At 42.9% G+C, this 19,844-nt stretch overlaps 1 protein-coding gene across 10 annotated transcripts in view; it reads left to right on the forward strand.

The window, feature by feature from the left end:
• The first annotated feature begins 2,398 nt into the window (after window positions 1–2,398).
• The window catches only part of LOC147193665 (RNA-binding protein Musashi homolog 2), a 223,545-nt gene continuing 206,099 nt past the window's right edge, over window positions 2,399–19,844 (forward strand). For 3 of the 10 annotated variants that reach the window (XM_086131970.1, XM_086131972.1, XM_086131969.1), the window contains exons 1-5: window positions 2,401–3,230; window positions 3,530–3,570; window positions 3,932–4,013; window positions 4,487–4,571; window positions 15,474–15,515. In XM_086131970.1, coding sequence (XP_085988096.1) covers window positions 3,169–3,230; window positions 3,530–3,570; window positions 3,932–4,013; window positions 4,487–4,571; window positions 15,474–15,515 — 312 coding nt within the window. In that variant the 5' untranslated portion in view covers window positions 2,401–3,168. Of the gene's footprint in view, window positions 3,231–3,529; window positions 3,571–3,931; window positions 4,014–4,486; window positions 4,572–15,473; window positions 15,516–19,844 lie in introns of all 10 variants that reach the window. The other 7 variants (XM_086131975.1, XM_086131978.1, XM_086131976.1 and 4 more) reach the window with 4 other exon arrangements.

The raw sequence follows: 19,844 nt of genomic DNA on the forward strand, positions 1-19,844 counted from the left end.
GCTTTTCTGAATCTGCTGTCGGCATTGTTAATGCTCCCTGGTTCACATTCCTCCGTGCCGCGTCCACAAATCAATCAATCGAGATTGTTCTAATTTACGTCAACAAAGGCTGACGACGTAATGATCTTAAAATTGCCAGATTAAATATAAAGTATGATAATTCAAATATAGTTCAGTCTTATATTATGTGACAGTTTATAGTTTCCACCCATGCTGCATCGATTGCACGTTTGTAAGCGATTGTTATTTTTTTTATGGCTCTTTACAGTAAAGAGGCGGATCTGAATTGCACCGGGAGTTGCCGCATTGGATGCTGCCCTTTTTCAGGGTACTGTTGTGACTGCTTGTTCCTCCTTAATGTTTCAGTTGTTACGCACTCGCTGTGGCCCGTTTAAGCTTTGGTCCTTTATTCTGTCATACAGGCTTGATGTCTCACAGTATGTAAACTCGGATTACTCAGTGAACACCATGTCAGGACGTCGAGGTTTCTCCCAGTCAGAATGTCAGCTTTCTTCCATGTCTTCTTCATCCAGCCCTTCTCTCTGTAGTTACTTTGTATTTTCATAGATCAAGTCTATTACTTTTCAACTTCCGTGTCAGTTCTGCTTCTGGGTCCAAATTCCGCTCCTCACGAGACAGGGGGCGTATTACACACAGATCGTGCAATTCATGGGATCTACGGTATGTATATATTTGTACTTCATTAGTTCATTAGTAGTTGGAACAGTGATTCCCAATCGGTGTTCGGGTGCACATTAGTGTGCCGTGGGAGGTCCTCGGGTATACAGCATGAAATTATGGGTTTGTATCCAGGGTACGGCCTTCCTGTGTGGTCTTGACATGTTCTCCCTGTGGATTTTCTCCAGATAGTCTATTCCGGTTTCTTCCTGTGTTCTAAAATGATGATGAGAATGGAAGACACTAAATTGTCCTTCTGTGTGAGCGTGAATGTTTGTTTGTCTTTATGCGCTCTGCGATTGGCTGGTGAGCAATTCAGGGTGTACCAAAAATAATTTGAGTCAGTTTAGACTCAAACCACCATGTCATCACCCCGTATTTATGCTAACATAGACAATGAGTCTGCTAACCTGTTTTCCTGGTTTGGCCACGTAAAATGTCACATATAGAAGGAAGTACTGCTCCATTCCAGGAAAGTGGGAAGTTGGAGTTTTCAGTCCTCCGACCAGGAAAAGTGCACTGGAACGTGATTCAAAGTGGGAGCGCAGACTTACACAGTCAGAGAAATAGTCTGTACCCTACCTTCACTGAGTTGCTTCAATCTGAAGTCTCTCGACCATCGTGACACGCGGTGAGACACAGACCATGAATGGCAGAACCTAAACATAAATCATTGTCACAAATCAATGTCCTGTTCGACAAGAGGTGACCCGATTAGTTTAGATGACACAGTATTCGGGTTAGAAAAGGGTACAAAAAACAAACAAACAGAATAACAGCACAGTCAGGGTTTTGCGTGCGTTTACATGGCCTTCAAAGGAACGAACGCGGCCACCAATCTTTTTATGCATAAGGAAGCCTAAGAATGTAACCAAGGGGTAAGAAACAAATTGGATGATAGAAAAATGGGTATTTTATGGCTTAACTGAATCATTAACATAAGAGAACAGAAAGCTAACACAAGAGGAAGGTTGATTCACAGGGGCAGAGCGACAGGGTCATGCCCACTTCTTGTCACTCTTTGGCCACCCCTTACACAGGGCTGTAGTCAAGTCCGCCTTTATCGTGTCCAAGTCACACAGTCCGAGTCCAAGTCAACACCTTCCTTAGATGGAATGAGACCTTTTGCTTTATTAACTGTGGTGTGCAGCAGATTTACGACGGAAACAATTTCAAAAATAATGTTGCTGAATCAATGGCGGTCGACTTTGATCCAGAGACAAGGAGGAAACTGGGCACTGGGGAATAGCAAATTGCACCGAGCAGTGAGATGCAGCTATAAAACAGCGCCAAAGTCAACGCGAATGAATGGACACGTATGCGTTACTGCAACAGGGTTTGCTGTCCCCGATTCAGGAAAAAAAAAACTTTATTTCAGGTTCCTTTTTCAGAAGAACGCTAATTTCCAGCAATTGAAAATAGGTGGATTCAAGTCGAGTCGATCAAAATATTTTTCGACTTTGAACAGCTCCAAACATACCAATCGGCTATGACTGCCTGTGATGTCACTCTACGGGTGTCAAACTCAGGTCCTGGAGGGCCGCTGTCCTGCATGTTTTCCAAGTCTCCCTGTTGCAACACACCTGATTCAAATGATCAGATCATCAGCAAGCTCTGCGGAAGCCTGACATTGAACATGTTCATTTGAATCAGGTGTGTTGCAACAGGGAGACTTGGAAAACATGCAGGACAGCGGCCCTCCAGGACATGAGTTTGACACCTATGCTCTACGCGATGCAAGACCCGATGCACCAGGGCAGGGAGCGCAAATCGAAGTGTGCAATGGAGCACATCAAAAAAATTTTAAACAACAGTGTCTGGACAGATGATAAGGAATGACACACTGACGCATGTTTGGACACCCTTGACTGAGATGGTTTACCCTGCCCACCCCATTGAATAAAAAAAAAAATCAAACAACAATAGGAATATCTGGCTACTCCTTTAATTTATGTTCCACAGACGCAATATCAATCCGAGTACTGTAATGTGTTTTCACTTGTGGGGGTGCGCATTGAACCCGTTATAATCAAGAAAATGTTGGAGTTGACTTTCCCTTTAAGTAGGCAGCAATGTTTTGATTCCACATTAGACTGTGCACCTGCTTGGAGGTGCTATAGGACACTTTCACCTCTTGTGGTTTATTGCTTAATGAAATGACAAATCGGAGGATTGCGTTGCAGATTGTCCGAGTTGACGTCAATCGGATTGGTTAGATGACAGCGCGAGGCCCCGCCCCCCGCGGGACAGGGTAGAGCGTACTGCGTGAGGGAGAGAGGGGGGGAGAGAGAGAGAGAGAGAGAGAGGGGGGGTGGTGGAGGAAGAGGAGGAGGAGGAGGAGAAGGAGGGAGCAGGGGGCTGAGCTGATCCCACGTGTGACGCTGTCGTTCCCGGCTCAGTAATATTCTCATAGCGGGGCTTTGCATATCTCCTGCCTGTCTGTGTGTCTGTCACTGTTCCTGTAGTCCCAGTCGATAGTTCGGAACAGCTATGGAAGGAGACGGGAGTCAAGCCACATCCGGAAGCCTAAATGACTCACAACATGACCCGGGGTAAGAATCTTGGAGCTAAATTGAAGCCGTGTTTTGTGCATGTTTGCAACATCTTGGAGAGGACTTCGACTGGCGTGCCGTATTCGTCCACACGGCAGGCACTCGCTGCCTTGCAAGGGGGCAGTTTTCGAGAGCTTTTAGCGCCAGTGTCCTCCCCCTTTTTCTCGGAACAGCAAGCGAGACTTATTACGACTCGATCGCTCGCGATTTATCCTTTCAGGTCGCTTTTAGAAGTAGTTAGTCGTCAAAATGGCCGAACTGACATCTGGACTCACTTGTGTTGTGTTTCCCTCTTACAGTAAAATGTTTATCGGTGGCCTCAGCTGGCAAACCTCACCAGGTGAGAGTGTTTCCCCTTGTCCTTGTATTTCGGTGTTGTTTTCGTGTTGTTTGCTGACTGCGTGTCGGCGGCCGTTGACGCCGAAGGTGGCGTGCGAATGCGAATGCGTGCACGCGTGCACACTATGGGATGTCTCAGCTGGTGTGTGTGCAACGTTATTTCCGATCTTCGTCCGTCTCAAGTCCTCTATTCGACCCCTATGCGCATCGCGGCGGTGCTGCTGGTGGAGGGGTGGGGGGTGGGGGCATGTGCGTGTGCGTGCGTGCACGCGCGAGCGTGTGCGTGTGTGTGTATTTTTTCAAAATGACGAACGCGTGCGTGTTGTCTTTCTAATGACCCGACGTGTTTCCTCTCTCCACAGACAGCCTTAGAGACTATTTTAGTAAATTTGGAGAGATACGAGAATGTATGGTGATGCGAGACCCCACGACGAAACGCTCAAGGTAAATGAAATGCCCCCCCCCCCCCCCCACACACACACACAGACACATGCAGCGATATCGCTTTACTTTTGTTTCGTGGTTAATCCACTGTTTGTATGTGTGTATGTGCGCGCGCCTGCGTGTGGTTCCACAAGCGAGCCAGATAAGCTTAAATGCTCGCTGCCGTAAAGCTGCGACCGAATGCAATTTGACATTGACTTTGTGACTGCAGCACAGTGTGGCGAATAGCGTGCTCACTTTCAGTTTCTGCCACAGGACGTCCGCAATCTGGATGATAAACACATGCACTGTAACCGCGACTGTTTTTGCAAGAAACAATACTGTGTGTGTGACGCCAGTGAGGTCAAATCGAGATGACGTGCTCTTGCAATGTAGTTTTGTTTTGCATTCTGAACAATCATAAGTTATTTATTTTGGGGTTTTAGCATGCAGGCCCTTTTGACACCGTTGTTGTTTGTGTCTTTGCTTTGCAGAGGATTTGGGTTTGTTACATTTACAGATGCTGCCAGCGTAGAAAAAGTCTTAGCTCAGCAACACCACGAATTAGACTCAAAGACGGTGAGTTAATTTCTTTTGACATTTTTGTAAAAAAAACATTCCAATGCCTGAAACTGAATGTGCTTTCAATGCCCGATGGGGGAAACCCCACTCTGCTCAAGGTCATGAATAAGGGTTGAATGCACGACGGTCCTTTCAGCACTCATGCTGGCAAGAAAACGCAGAACCATTCTGAATAATATGCGTGCACTTTCACTTCTCCGGATGAATGGGACAGACACGCCCCCCCCTCCCCCCCTCTTGACTTCCGCTCCACAAGCGGGACTCGCACACACTTACACGCACACATGCGTGCATTGTGTACAGTGAAGTGCGTGCGCGCCCTTCACCACCTTGCTACTGTTGGATCCACATATGTCATCACATACAGTATTTGTTTAAAAAAAAAACGGGTTCATAACACTTTCCTCAAGGCTTTTACTTTCCCGTCCACTATTTTAATATGCGAGTTGAATTTACTCATGATAATTCAGGTAAATAAACAGTCATTCATGAGTTAGCGCTGCACAACTGTGGATTTTTCTTGCTGTTTGAAAATTTGTCAGTCGATGAATAATTAAACAGGAGAGTCACTTTTAAAGATGTCTGTGCGGTGACAGAATAAATGGCTTTTCGGCTCATATTTGACATGGCTGGGATTTCCTTGAAATTTGAATTCCCTACACTGAGAAAACACGGATTGCTTTGGGTGCCAGTTCGATTGCCAGGTTAGACTTTCTATATTTATTATTATTATTATTTCATTGAAAAATTATACTTTACAAATTTCAACGACAAGTTTAGACTCACAGGGCTGGAGATTTTTTTTTCGCTGGCTTTACAGTTCTGAAATCTAATTTCAGTGAATATTAGCCACTTTCCCACAGTAGTTGCACTCTTGTCATGTCATGCAGCTAAATTGCCATAAGCGCTATTTACGTGCTACTGGGGATGAGGGTGATAAGATCACACTTTGTTCCATATGTTTCCAATTAGTAGCCACAGAAAGAAGACGGAAGTTCTTGAGAGCTAAATGAACAGCAAGTTACGACCGATGGTATCACGGAACTGTAGAAAGGTTGAGATTTAGAGGATGCCACGAAGAGACGAGGTATTTGAAATCGCCTGTGAAATATTAAACGGGCTCACGGGCTGCAGAGTGGAAACTGTTGCAACTATTCTTCTCTGAAGTTCCGCCTGTGCTGACAGCATGTCTCGATAGAGCAGCTCACAGGAAAGCAACGGTGGTGGAAGGAGTTAAATTCCTGGCGCGCTTTTTAATTATTCCGTTAAGCTCTTCATAGGATTTAACCTGAGGACCTTGGGCTCATTCAGTATACAGTACCTCCAGCTGACTTACCGGTACTGTAATAGCTGGCCCCCGCAGTAAACATGCGCTTTACTCCGACTAAACGGACCACATCTAAGACCCTGTTCTCATCCAAGCTCGAATGTTTATTTTAGGTGGCTTGAACCTGAGGGGCCGTGTATATCCGAGACCGTTTTAAATTGCCATAGATAAAAACGCTGTTGCTTGATCCATTTGATGACACATGACCGCAGTGTTTTGAAAACGCGACAGTTCACGTACTTGAAAACATAGCTTGTAAGGTTTGAGGACATGCGTGTGAAGTATTTCATCAAAATGAGTACGACGCAGTCAACACAGTAATGGCAGACAGGTTAGAGTCTTTTAACACTTCTTTATTCGAGTGAATATTATCGTGCACTATCCGGTGAAGTCAAAATTGAAATATGTAAAAGTTACTGAAAGGATGATTTTGCCTGGGAGAAAAAGTAATTGATAAGTGTGTGTCGTTTCTTTTCACAGTGGCATACACATGATTACTTTTTTTTTTTCCTACCAGAATTTTAATTTTTTTTTTTTTTTTTGGGATGCACGTCTACAGATTTCATGTCGTAATTCTCACGTTGCTGGAAAATAGTCCCAAGTAGAAATGTTACGTTCAATTCATGTATAATTCTCTGTTGTTGCCCTCCTTTGAATCATGTGACTTGTCTCTGTAGCTTTCTCTTTCACTTGAAATTCATATTTTTGGATAGCATTTATGGTTCATAGAGATTTTCTCAATGTTGTCTTCTAAACATATCCCATTAGATTTCTATCACCATGTATGAAAGAGCAAAGATGTCACTCATGAGTAGCAGCAATCAAAATAATTTGATACCAAAGTGTCCATGAAACTGATGAATGAAATAAAAAAACATTTCTAGACATTAAAACACAGTCCTCTCTAGTGTTCCCGAGTCATTCTGATTGCAATGCAAAATAAATGATATGAAAGACAACCTTGTGTCGGGTCCTCCTATTTTGCAGACCAGCGTTGTACACGCGCGACAGCCAGCCGACTCAATGAGGGACATTCAGTTGTCATCTACACTGAATGTATTTTCTGCACAGTCGTTCTTCTCGAATCATAGCGATCATTGACACTGTTGACATCTGCTTTGAAACGAATAGAAAAGTATTCATTTTTCAAACTTAAAAAGAAGAACAAAAAAATAGGCCATCGTCCTTGTGTGAGCGGACATGCTGGGAATGAGAGGAGAGAGGCTCAGCTGGACTCAAAAGGGAAATACACGGTCAATGTCTTAAACTGCTTTTCCAGTGGGAGCCTTCAAATGAACTGTTTGTAATGATCATTTTCGCTGTCTTATTACTGACTTTTTAGTGAGTCATTTTTCAAAAACATAACTTTTATTTGCAGTCCTGGAAAATAAAATCTGTCAGGCTGTTTGGTATATGTACGTATTTGACCCCTTTTTTAAAAATTCCATTCATTTTGTAATATGATAATATTTTCACAGTTAATTATAATTAATGAGTCAAGTACCCCCCCCCCCCCTCCAAAACCCCCCCAAAAAACATAGTATCTCACAGAGAGCATACATTCCGACAGCCGAGTTACAAATGAGACTTCTCATATCACCAATATGTCAATACGTGCTGCTTATTAAATTCTGAGAGATTTTCTCCTCATTTTCCAATTTCATTGACACAGTGATTAGAATATGGGTTGAATACGATTGCTTGATAATGACGGGTTTATTTGTGGGGGAAAAATAATGCCATTTTATTCATGATTATTTTTTTAATACGAGGGTTATCATTTTCTATTTATTTATTTTATCAGTTTCCAAGTCTGTATCCTGACGATGACGTGTTGGGAGGGAGACAAAGATAAAACGTTTTTATGGTGCCATTCATGCCGTGATTGGGGCGGTGGGGGGGGGGGGGCACACCCAAGTGTGATATAAGACCGTGGTATATAGTTTTAAATTGATCGCGCTCCGCTCTCTTGTTGTTGAGACAAATATTTGACTGTGTGATTGACGCACCAGCCTTGCGACATGATCCTGATGACTCGGAACACATTCAGAAATAGATATTTCCCAGCTGCTAATGTGCTGTTGAAACGTGCCGCGGAATAGAACAAATCTGAGGCAGCTGGCTGTGTGTTCTTCCTCGCCATTAGTCACCGGCCACTCTCGGCTCTCGTGTTAGCCCAACAATCGCACAATCACCGTGCATTAGGATCTGTCATATCGCTTGCGCAGTTACTCAGCACAAATAAAAGGAAAAGAGCAGACCTGCAAACATTCTTGATTTGTGCGCAGATGTTCGATTCGATCCAAGCGTTGGGACTTTACGGGGGGCCGTCCAGTGAATCTTTCCTGTCACGGGTCACCTTGAACGGGCTGGGCTGTCTTTGAGAGGCCGCAGGGGCTGTGACTGTGAACGAGCTGAGTCATATTATGAGCATTCAAAGAGGGAACGTGCAAACCATCCCTCATTTACATTTGTTCCAACTTATTACCGGATCTGTGAATTTATTTCTTTGCCAACGTGATTTCAGTCCGGATCGTCAGGTTTGTGGCGAGGCGCTATTTAATCAATTTTAAAGGAAAGTGCAGGATAAATATAGTCTGCGCCACAAGAGTCATGTTATTCTTTACAGTATATATGAATTTGTGCTCCATTTTTTTTTTCCCATCCCCAACCGGATATGAAAACACTTGGATGGAGATATGAACAAGACATATGGGGGAAGCACAGCCTCAGGCATCACAACACACATGCTGGTAATTCAGAACATATTTCTCATTTCCCTCCATTGCTTTTGTTCGAAATATGTTTGCCCCTGATGATGTTTGGAGCTCATGCGGGCATGAACACTTGAAGAGCACTTTACAAGGCAGCCGATTTATTGCCGGAAGATTGATTGCACATTAATTGCTATTTTAATGCAAAAATAATGGATATAAAAAGTCGACACCCCCCTGTTCAAAAGCCATTTTGTTTTAGGAACAAGACAAGTAATTTAAAAACATTTTTCACTATCAATGTTACCCAAAACCTGTACTACTTATTTGGGGTGGGGGGTCTTTTCAAGAGGGTACGTAATAAACAACTGAAATAATGTGACTGCACACCCTCTTATATCTGGTGTTGCGGCTTCGCTCGGAATTAACCGATCCTATCCAAACTCGTGTTAAACGGGAGTCGGCACACAACGGGCATCGTTTAAAGTGCCTCTGATTAACCCCAAATAAAGTTCAGCTGTTCTAGTTGGACAAAATATTGAATTATCGTTTGTAGGCAATAATAATGATCGAGAAAGTTTTATAATGGTTTATGGAGGTCTAATTTTTCATATCACAAAAGAAATTGACATTTGAACAGGGGTGTGTTGACATTTTATATCCATTGTACTGCACCGTAAATAACTAAAAATAAAATTTTTTCCAAGACAAAATGACAAATATATTTCCGAAAGGAAATATAAAAATAATCTGTCGCAGGGTCAAGTTATCATTGTCATTATTATAAATACTAGTTTTCCAGGTGATTTGTAAAAAACAAAACCGCATTCTCAGTAGACTTGGGAGCACACAACTTTAACAACACCGTTGTTTTGATTCATCTTTCAACCACTGAGCAATGTTACGTTAGGAACTGTGTGTATACAGTATGTGGGGCGCGGCACAAAAAAGTCAATACGGTATGAGGCAAATAGATCATGCAGATGGAAAACATTCACAAACTGGTAAAAACTGCAGCAAAATCTTATCTTTTAAATCCAACGTGACATGTGACAATTACGCTTCACACATGTTTGTTCTTGATATCATTTGGCTGATGGATAATTTGATGGATCGAACAGGGTACCATATCTTTACTACTTCTCCTTACCAAATGTTTGGGTTGTGTGTCAACAAAAAAAAATAAATAAATCAGTATTGTTCTTTCTACAGTATATCCAATCGGGGGGGAAAAAAAGAAAAAATTCTACATGGATTCCTGACCACCATTCCATCCGTCTTTTGCAGTAATTAGAAGTAGTAATAGTAGTAATTGCAGTAATTAAAAGAAAACCCAGAGTAAAAAGAAGCCTCAAAAAACAAAAAGGAAAGCAAAAAAATGCCTGGAGTTAACACTATGGTCTTGGTCTGTAGGACAAATGCCAGAGTGTCCAAAATTGTATGGGTCTTAAACGCCAAAAATGTTATATTCTGAACGTACGACCTCTGTGGCATCATTGAACTTGTGTGCTTCACTCGTGACCTCAGGTGACCTTTTACTTTTTGCTTGGATGTTTTGAGCTCTATCTGAGAATAAAGTTGCAAAGTAGGAAAAGAGCAGTCCATAAGAATCCTCCCCTATATTCATCACGTAGGATTTGGAAAGAAAGTCAGTCGAATGATCTGAACTCTGATGTGCCCTTGCATTAGCAGGGGCTCGCTCTTGCAGTTAATTATGGCTGAAAGTGTGATTAGTTCTTGCTGCGTCCGTGTCTTCTGTGTACTATTGGTGGGGGGGCTGCAGCTAATGATTATTTCTCTTTGAGCTGATTCCTTGAGTCAACTTCCAACATAATTTTCTCGATGTCACGAAATGACTGTTTCCCATGCCCAATGGATTAGCCACTTTAAAAAAAGTTAATACTCAAATTGATGTCTTAACATGTCAAATTATAGTTATTTAATTGCATTGATGAACAGAAAAAAATCAAGTTAGACTTGATTAATTTCTGAATTCTAAGGGCGCTATTTTCGTAGACAGGCGACTGTGTGCTTTGTGTAAAGCTCATCTTCATTTTCATGCCGGGACAATTTGGTGACAAGTATTTTGCACTCAGAGTGAAAACGGGCGCATCTTGATTTTAATGTCGGGGCAAGTCTAGTTTAGTCGTGAATTTGGCAGGCTGCGCTGCGCCTTATTAGGCGTTCTATCGCACGCCCCGCACGTCTATCAATTTTGTGACCAAAAGTAGAATACTTTTTAGACAAACTAAAAGCAGGTCTAAGTTGTGGTACAGGTGGCATAACGCGATTTTGATGGATTTGATGGAGGCATAGGCAGACAGATTCTGAGCTCCGTTGATGTGTCTGGTGGATGTCAGTGCAGACCCCAGCGAGTCAATTCCTGCTTCCGCAATGTCAAAGATCACAACGGAGTACAACGGCACAAACTCCGCCTTCTACCTGCGCGGGTTTAGACCGCTGCAGATCGTTAGACTGCTCTATGCGCTATAGACTTGCTCATGTAACTAGGGCTTCGAGGCTCAAGTTTATGTTTGAAAAGTACATTGTTTGAAATTCCTCGTTTCTTTTCAAAATTATGTATGCCTACTGAAACGAGGTGACAAATTTAAGCCTGCATTGAAGCGCATTATGATGCGAGACGGCCTCTGATAAATTAGTTTAGCGTTGTCTAATTCGAACTTGTTTACCAAAAGAATTGACGAGTCCACCTTTTTTCCCTACTCTGTTATCGATTATATCTTGTCATTCATTGCAGGTGTGTAACATCTTGTACACCAATGAATATCCAACATACTGACGCTTATTTTGAGGAAAGGTCAATGTGTTTGCTGTCTTTTTTTGGGGGGGGATAGTTAAAATTCTTGTTATTGATTTAGGAGCATAACGACCGGCTTCTTTCAGGAGTTGTTCAGCCGCAAAGATCAGCGAAGAATGACAGCCCTGATATGAATCATTTACGCTTTAATTTCATGGCCATTCTGTTTGCTATCACACACCAACACCTGTGGAACTCCTCACAGCCCTAAATTGGGAGAAGCTGCGCACTTTGATAAGCCTTTTCCTTGAAGCTTTAACACCGTGGCGTCGTGTGAGGGCAGATATGTGTTAATCAGGAGTTTACCAAAGAGCTGCATTGATATACAGACGATTTATTATTATTATTTTATTTTATTATTTTTTTTGGTAAGATTTTTCAGATATATGCCGTTTCTCCCGCTGATCTCACTCGGAAGCAGCCTGTAGAGACCTTGTTGTAAAAGGCTGCAGAAGATAAAAGATGGTGGGTTAGTGGCTGTGGGGAGGTCGTGACCTCTCGGTCTGTTCTCATTTTTATTACTTTGACACTGCAGGTTGTGATGATGTCTCGAGGGGAACCACTTTTGTTCCATGTGTGGCGCTATTTACACAAAGGACCTCTTTTGCACCTCCTTAAATCATCTGTGTAACCTGCACTGCACGTGATTTTTTATTATTATTTTTTTAAAACAATAAATGCAAACTGGTAATCACACTTTATTAGAGGCCGGCACCTACGTACACCATAAAACAACTGCTCTCATTAGACTTGCTGACATCTGTAAAGTTATGTACGATCCTGTCGAATAAACATTACTGTACCTGTTGCAACGTTTTACATTTCTTCCTCCCTGCCCCCATTTAATTTTAATAAATCAAGCTACGATAGTTTTATAGCATGTATTCACAACTTGGAGGTACAGTACGTGTGTCAATTGAGCACCCCCCCCCCCCCCCCCACCCCCCATGTACTGTAGGTATAGTAAAATAAAAACTCAATGACCTTCACACTGGCACGGGTGGAAAACAATAAACAAAAGGTAAATGCAAGGTCTTAAGCTTCTTAATGGCGCTACTTGCCCGCATTTGCGCAGATAATCCTGTAACAATAAAACCTAATGTTCCAAGGTGAAAGCACACTGCCATTCGTAGTATATTGTTCCTTCTGTTCCAATAGGGGCTTCCAAGGATCTCATCTTATTGGTTAGTTTACGCGCCCGGCATCAATAGTATGATCTGCTAGCCCTTAAAGTGTACTTTTCCTGCCAGGCCTAAAATGATTACGATTACTACGACTTGTTCACCGAGAATGATTGTCTCCCCCACTTTGACATATTTTCATTTTGGCTGATTTTCACAATCTATTTTAACGGCTGGCAAAAGAGGCTTAACCTTCTTGACATTTATTATGCGGCTGGATCTTGCCATTTTCCTCCCAAACCACAAAGTCAATGGGCCGAACATCTTAGTAAATTACTAATATGGAAATGATCATGAAGATGATCCAGGTGAAACGGAGACGACGTAATTGCTGGCACTCTGGTTATTCGGAGCAAAGGGGGGCAGTGCGTATTTTTTGCTTGATGGCCTTAGGGGCCCGACAGTTTTGAACCACAAAACTACATATGCATGAGTATGTAAAAATGTGGGGAAACAATCGCTACACCTCACCTGCCCTTGATTTCACTTTCCTCAAAGGAGCCATTCATCATAAGTTGTGACCTAAAAAGGTACTGCTGCAACATTTCTCCAAAGAATTGCATCATCTGTGGCTAATTTGTCGACATGGCTCTGATTGTATCACAGGTACATTCTTAATACAGTTGCTCATCCACCCTACGTGTAGAAAGGACAGAGAAGCCGTACCGTTCTCTCTTCACACAATTTTTAGTACGTACAGCTTCAGCGGCAATGTAAGGTGGATACGGTAACACGGCAAGATGCTATAAATCGTAAAAATAATAAATGCGGGAACACAGGACTCCTGACCCAAAAGGAAGATACAGTAGGTCAGAAGGCGCGCTGGAATTTGGTATTCCGAGCATGACATGTTGTCTTGGCGCAGACGAGGCAGACATAGTAATTGAGTTTCAATTGGTTAAGCCCGAGGCTAAGTGCTAAAACAAATCTTTAAATGAAATTCATTACAAGCAGGGTTTCCATACTCAGGTGTTATTGAATTCATTTCTCATTGTGGCCTGATTTAGAGAGATAACAGTAATAACTGAGACTGGCAGAAATGATGGCAATGAGAAAGCGCATCATGGTTTCCCTTCAAACGCATTAAAACATAGTCAGTCTCCTTGGCTTAATTGAGCTGCGCAGATGCTTCTCGCCTTCATTTTGTTTCTGCTGTTTTCCCCCAGCAGGGTACGCATTTCTTAAATGGATCCATCTGCACCGAAAGAATAACTTTTATGAACGGTTGGAATTGGCTTCGTAAACTGCGAAGGGTTCCGAATGATACGCAAACATGAAAATGCAATGAAAGCCGGAACGAAAAGACACCAAGTGTATCTGGGAGAAATTCATCGCAATGCATTTAAGGATGACATTGCTGTGTGATTTATTAAAAGTGCAAGGTTGATGAAAACCCGCCAACACCCCCTCCCCACACTTCCCAGTGTCACATACCTTCATGCCAGTGAAATTAATGGGGAAAATTAAACTAATAACATAACAAGCACAAGACGGGCAAACATGCTCATCTGATGCATCCAGCTTGTTATTTGGAGGCGTCACTAGCCCGGGATTCTCATTTTCTCCGTGTCATATTCAATCAGTGATTCCTGGTCAGATTCACAGCGACCCTCCACCATCGTGACGATGGCTAGTCAAACCACGGCTGTTGTAGCTCATCTCCAGATTTACTTTTGTTTATTTATTTATTTATTTTCCAATTTACTGTAAAGTTTTGTGTCTTACCATATTTACCGTCCAACTTATCACGAGTAAAGATGGGCATTTGACTTCATTTCCTTGTTCCGTTCTGGAAAATTAACATTCAGTTATTTTTTTTTTTTTACAAATGGGATAAGAGAATCCCTTTCGGGATGTTCACAATTCCTTTTTTAATGACTGAATTACACTGCATATCGGGCGCTAAGGAGTGATGACTGACTCAACAGTGCCTCTGCTGGTTGCAGCAAAGTAGTGCACCCCAATTTGCCTAAATGGCTTCAAGACGTGCTGAATCATCAGTCAGTTCCGCACAATTGACCAAGTTCCTAACGAACAATTAATCGATATTAGACTCATCCCATGTTCGGATATTGTTGGACACTGATCAGCAGTAATGAATATGATTTTTTTTTTCCTCCCAGTGGTTCATTGCCCAGTCAAATTAATGCATTTTATGCCTTGAACGTGACAAAGGAGCTCCATCAATTGAGCGTTGACGTGGATCGTAATTAGGGAGACATGACCAGAAACGTATCTGTGTAACAGATGACATGGCATAAAATGTAAAAGTTTGTACGGGTAATGTGATTTTTTGTTGACTGATATCACTGACTCACCTACCGCTAAAAATGTGAAATGAAATAAACGCTTGGTTCAATTTTGGGGTTCAATAAATTGGAAAACTTTAAATGGTCAGCAGAGCGAAAGACAAAGGGGAGTAATACCGTTAATAATCTTATTCAGTTATTTATGATGCAGGCGTTAGCAAAACAAATCCTGGTTTGATATTGTTTTGTCCTTGTGCACTTAATTTGTGATTGCGGTTCCGATAACTCCATTTTGAATGCAGCCTTAGTTTAACAAAATGCTTTCCACTTTTAAAAAGCCGACCACATGGCTTAATGCGACTTGATTATGCAGCATTTATGAACCTTTTAAATGCTTTGATTAGTTAGTAAAAAGTCACATTTGAATCTTTTGAATAATGAATTTGTTGCTTTGAAATGCCAATTTTTATTCTTCTGTCTATTCAGTCATGTCACTGATTGCACTCTGGCCATTTATGTGGGATTAGAAAATAGGCAATGTAATGCTTTTAAAATATTTTGACATCTCCGCTCTTTCTTTTTTTCTCTCCCCCCACATCTCCCCCATCAGATTGATCCTAAGGTTGCCTTTCCACGTCGCGCCCAGCCTAAGGTAAGAAGAATAAATTGGTCACCTTGCCTCCTAGAAGAAAATGATTATGTCTCGTGTCACCACCATACGTAATTTTCTGTGGCCACACAGCAGATTCAAAGAGGCAGTGGTTGTCTGTTTGCTTTAGAGAAATACCTCGTCTGGCTCCATTGTTCCCACATTGTTTCTGCTCTGCACATTTAAAAATATCTCTCCTTTTTATCGTCACTGTTTTCATGCTCCCACTCAACGCTATTGTATAGGAATAAAACCCATTTCTGGTAAATTGATTTATTTGCATTCGGAGACTAACGTGCAACCATTGTTTGACTTGGCTGTGACAAAAAAAAAAAAAAAAAAGCTGAAAGAATGTGGAATACACACAATGTCCTGTGCAATACGTGCAGCGTTGGTGGCGCACGTCTTTGTGGAATTTTTGATGACATGAATGGCCGGGTATATAAGAAGATTTAATGAGGAACGGTATTGTCTTCTGCACTGACAAATATGAAATACGTTCACCGTCAGTGCTTTTCTTTCGTATTCAAAGTCAAAGAGGAGAGATTGATATAAGCCGCGTCACAATTAGCACGGAGACAAAACTCTAATCACACTGGGGCTGTTGTTCATGATGCATATTATCGTTTCTCTTGATTGCTGGTCTTGAGCGTCTCTATTGACGGTTAAATATGCAACGCGTGCAGATGGTGCTGCAGCACGGTCGAAGGCTTTGTTGACATGCCCTCTTACAACCGCCTCCCCTTAGCGTTTAGTGTGAAAGCTGTAGCACGCCAGGGTGTCGCGAAGCACTTTTATGCGTCACTTTTGGGACTTTTGACTCAGAACTTGGAAATGTCTCGGAGATTCTCCGTTTCGACACGCTGAAGTTTGCCGTATTCCCATTGAGAAAGAACGTCCCACATATTTTGCATTTTAAACTCGTTTGTCCCGCTTGCTTCGCCACTCCCCGCCTGCCTGCTTGGCGGCTCTCAACTTTGGTTGGATTTGCCCTCCCGGTTCGAGTTTTAGAGGAGCTCAACTCAGCACGAGCGATACAGGGCCTCGCCAATCAAATCGCGACGCGTCCAATCGGCAGTCACGTTCTCACGGCGACCGATGACCTCATCGGCAACCATGACAATGACCCTTTTTCGCTGCCGAATGCTGCAGTACAGTAAAACGCCACATTATGTACGGCACGTAGACTAATGCTGGAAACAGACAGGAAGTGAAGGTGAACGCAGAGGACATTTGGCTGTAAACAAGTGAAGGTGTTTCCACCGGAGATGACAGGATCACGGGAAAAACAACTTGGATCAGACGGCGTTGCTCCCCGTGGCCAAACACACGGACACCTCCGCTCTGAGGAAGGCGCTGGCAAAAGTGTTTTGGCAGCAACTATTAAGAAGAAAATCTTGCAAGTGCCTAACTTCGACCGGAAGGAAAATAGTAAGGGAGAAAATGATTTTAGGGCATACCTGTATCAAAAGGGTTAAGGATACCAAATCAACCACAAAGCATGCACACGGGCGTCTGCTTCTAGCTGTGCATTGGCAGATCGCGTCGATGTTTGATTTCTGTGATCTGGCTTGTTGGCGACCATCAGCGTATTTCAGCATTGTCAAGGTCACAAAGGGAGGGGTGGGGGTGGGCAACCCCAAGTTGTGCGCATGATAGAAAACATGCTTAAGAAATGCAAGCTGTTGTCCAGAAACCCGTCAGTCCTGAAGCTTATCTCGGAATATTCAGCATAAGAAAGGCAGATCAAATGTATCACTAGCCGTGTATATTCAAGGATGAGAGTGCATCTGAAAATGATCATTCGATACCGCGCTATCGCTATATGTATAGATGCATGTTTGTATAGCGTATCTTTACTCACAATGGACAGCGTATTCACTGATTTTACACAGAACATGCACATTAGAACACACAGGCATCGACATGAGCCGCTGTGGCGTCGTCATATTTGGTGGAGTCAAGTTGACAAGTCGACTAGTCTGTACAACCCCGGGTCCAAAATAGCATTGTCATCTTCCACTGCTGTCCTTCTATGTGTTGCCATTGTTTTGACAGATTCAGTAAATTGGTATTCAGATGTGATGACAATAACTTGAGGCCTTGTCTAGTTTGCTGAAAAAGCCACGGGCCAGATGAATCAACTGAACACCTACTCGATGCATCTCATTGCATCATGAATGCAGTTGGGAGATGATTGTGAATCTCTGTTACCTGATGCTTTGTGGAGAAACCCGCTCAAGTCCGAGGCTCTTCCTCGCAGCCGGTTTCTTCCTTTTTCTTCCATTTAAAGGTCAGCCATTCAAATGTGTCTCATCGTTAGCCCTGAACTCAAAACAATCGTTTCATTTAAAAATAGGTGATGAGATTTCTGCAAAAAGCCAGCAGTCCTGTTTAAGTTGTGAGCATTCAAATTATTCATCAAACCACAACAACATTCGTCCTGTCAGCATGTATCGATGGCAATTTGAAAGAGGCTCTAAAAGGAATTAGGCGCTTCATCTCAGGCCCCCGCGTTGCCGTTTCAGTACGCTGAGGCGCTCGTTTTGTAATGTGACGTCACTGACATATGATGGGGGCGGCGGGCGGGGGGTCACCTCCTTCAAAGGCGCAGCCACCGACAGACTAAACAAATTCCGGATTGATGGCGCTGTATTTTCCTGATATAGCTAGTTTGTGTTTTGCGTCACGCGTCTTAAATCTATATCGTGCTAGCTCGAGGCGCTGCAAGGAGGAGCTGCATGCACTTCTGGCCGAGCGCCAAGACATGGGCATGTGATTTATGGCATGTCTATATAATCTCCGTTTTTATTTCCTCATAGTAAATATAAGTGAAAGCTATTCACTCCGATGGTTTATGTTGATGCAGCCGTTCCATAAGAAGTTATGCTTGTTTTTTTGTTTTGTGTGTGTGTGTGTGTGTGTGTGTGTGTGTGTGTGTAATGATCTTCCCTCCTTTATTCCTTACTACAAATTATTTTGCAGACAAATGAAAGTTTAACAATCCCGACAGTGATCATTAAGTTGCACATGCAGGCACGCAAGGAGAGGTAGAAGACAATGTCTGAGCTTGAGTGGAAGGTGGTTTGGAAACTTGCTCAAGGGCACCTCAGCAGTAGTCAAGAAACAGACTCGCATCAATAAGTGCAGCAAATCTGCTTTTTTTTCTTTTTTTTTTTTGGTTTGCGGTTGGACTCAAACTATGATGAGATCCCGGTGAGCTCTATTTTAGCGTCAAAATGTTGTTTCGGTTCAGATCCACTTTCTTGCCCGATTGCCTCGCTCGATCTTTCCCAGGAATCGCGTGACAAGCCCCCCTTGTGTTTCTCGGGGAAATCAAAACCAGCCTTCCGCCGCCCTTGCTCCAAATTTGCCTTTCAACGATAGGTGTCATCCGCTGCCGCCGCTTTAGTTTCTTCCCACGGTGGAGTCGCACACAATCACGGCAGGTCTCAGCATTATTTTAATCGCCGGTGGGACTTGCGGCCACTTCGGTGGGAGATGAGTCGTGATGGCTTGTTTTCAAAATTAAAGGACTTAGCGGCATCTTTTGGGAGAGCGTTGCCCGTAAACCTTTCCTTGCACCTCTCGAAGAGCCCCCCCCCCTGCGCCGTCCCTCTTGCTCTGGTTGTTGTTGTTTCCTGGAAATTTCGGCATGCACAAAGAAGACTGTCCACAAATAATATGTGACCTTAACAGAGGCAGCTGTGACAACACTCTGCGGAACGGTTTGTATTTTATTTGTAAGACCCCCCCCCCCCCCCCCCCCCCCCCCGTTACTTAACCCATATGTTTTGAATGCCATTGAAGAGAATGGCTAAGCATGCTTGCGCATTGATTGAGGTAATTCAACGACGTAACGTCAAAGCGCTGTCCTATATTTTACTCCAGGCTGACACCTGTGACTGTGGCTTCCCTTTTAACGGCAGACTGTCAAAGCTGCATGGCTGGCAGCTATGTCTTAGTTCTGCTTTTTCGTTCCACACATAGCTCCTTTTTATCCATTTCATTTCCTCTCTCTATTGCACGCATTTTCTGTGACTGGCAAATTGACTAGTCTCCTCACTCTGTTCTGTGGGACACTTTGCTTATGATTGAGTTGAACGTTTAAAGAAGAAGAAAAAAAAGACTATTCAGTGTATTGTGGTTCAAGAGAGCCATGCCTTACATTTAAATAAATTCGAATAACAATGCCGTGAGAAGTAAATATATCCCCTGGGTTACTGCTTCCGTGCAAAGGCACATGCATATGTGCATACATATTTCATATTCCACTCTAATATTCCTGTCTTACTTGATCTCTCAATACCTTGCTCGGCTACTGTCTATTGC

Source organism: Hippocampus guttulatus, chromosome 15 (genome assembly GCF_054856545.1).
Source record: "Hippocampus guttulatus isolate MCC_2025c chromosome 15, RoL_Hgut_1.0, whole genome shotgun sequence".
Lineage (NCBI taxonomy): Eukaryota > Metazoa > Chordata > Actinopteri > Syngnathiformes > Syngnathidae > Hippocampus > Hippocampus guttulatus.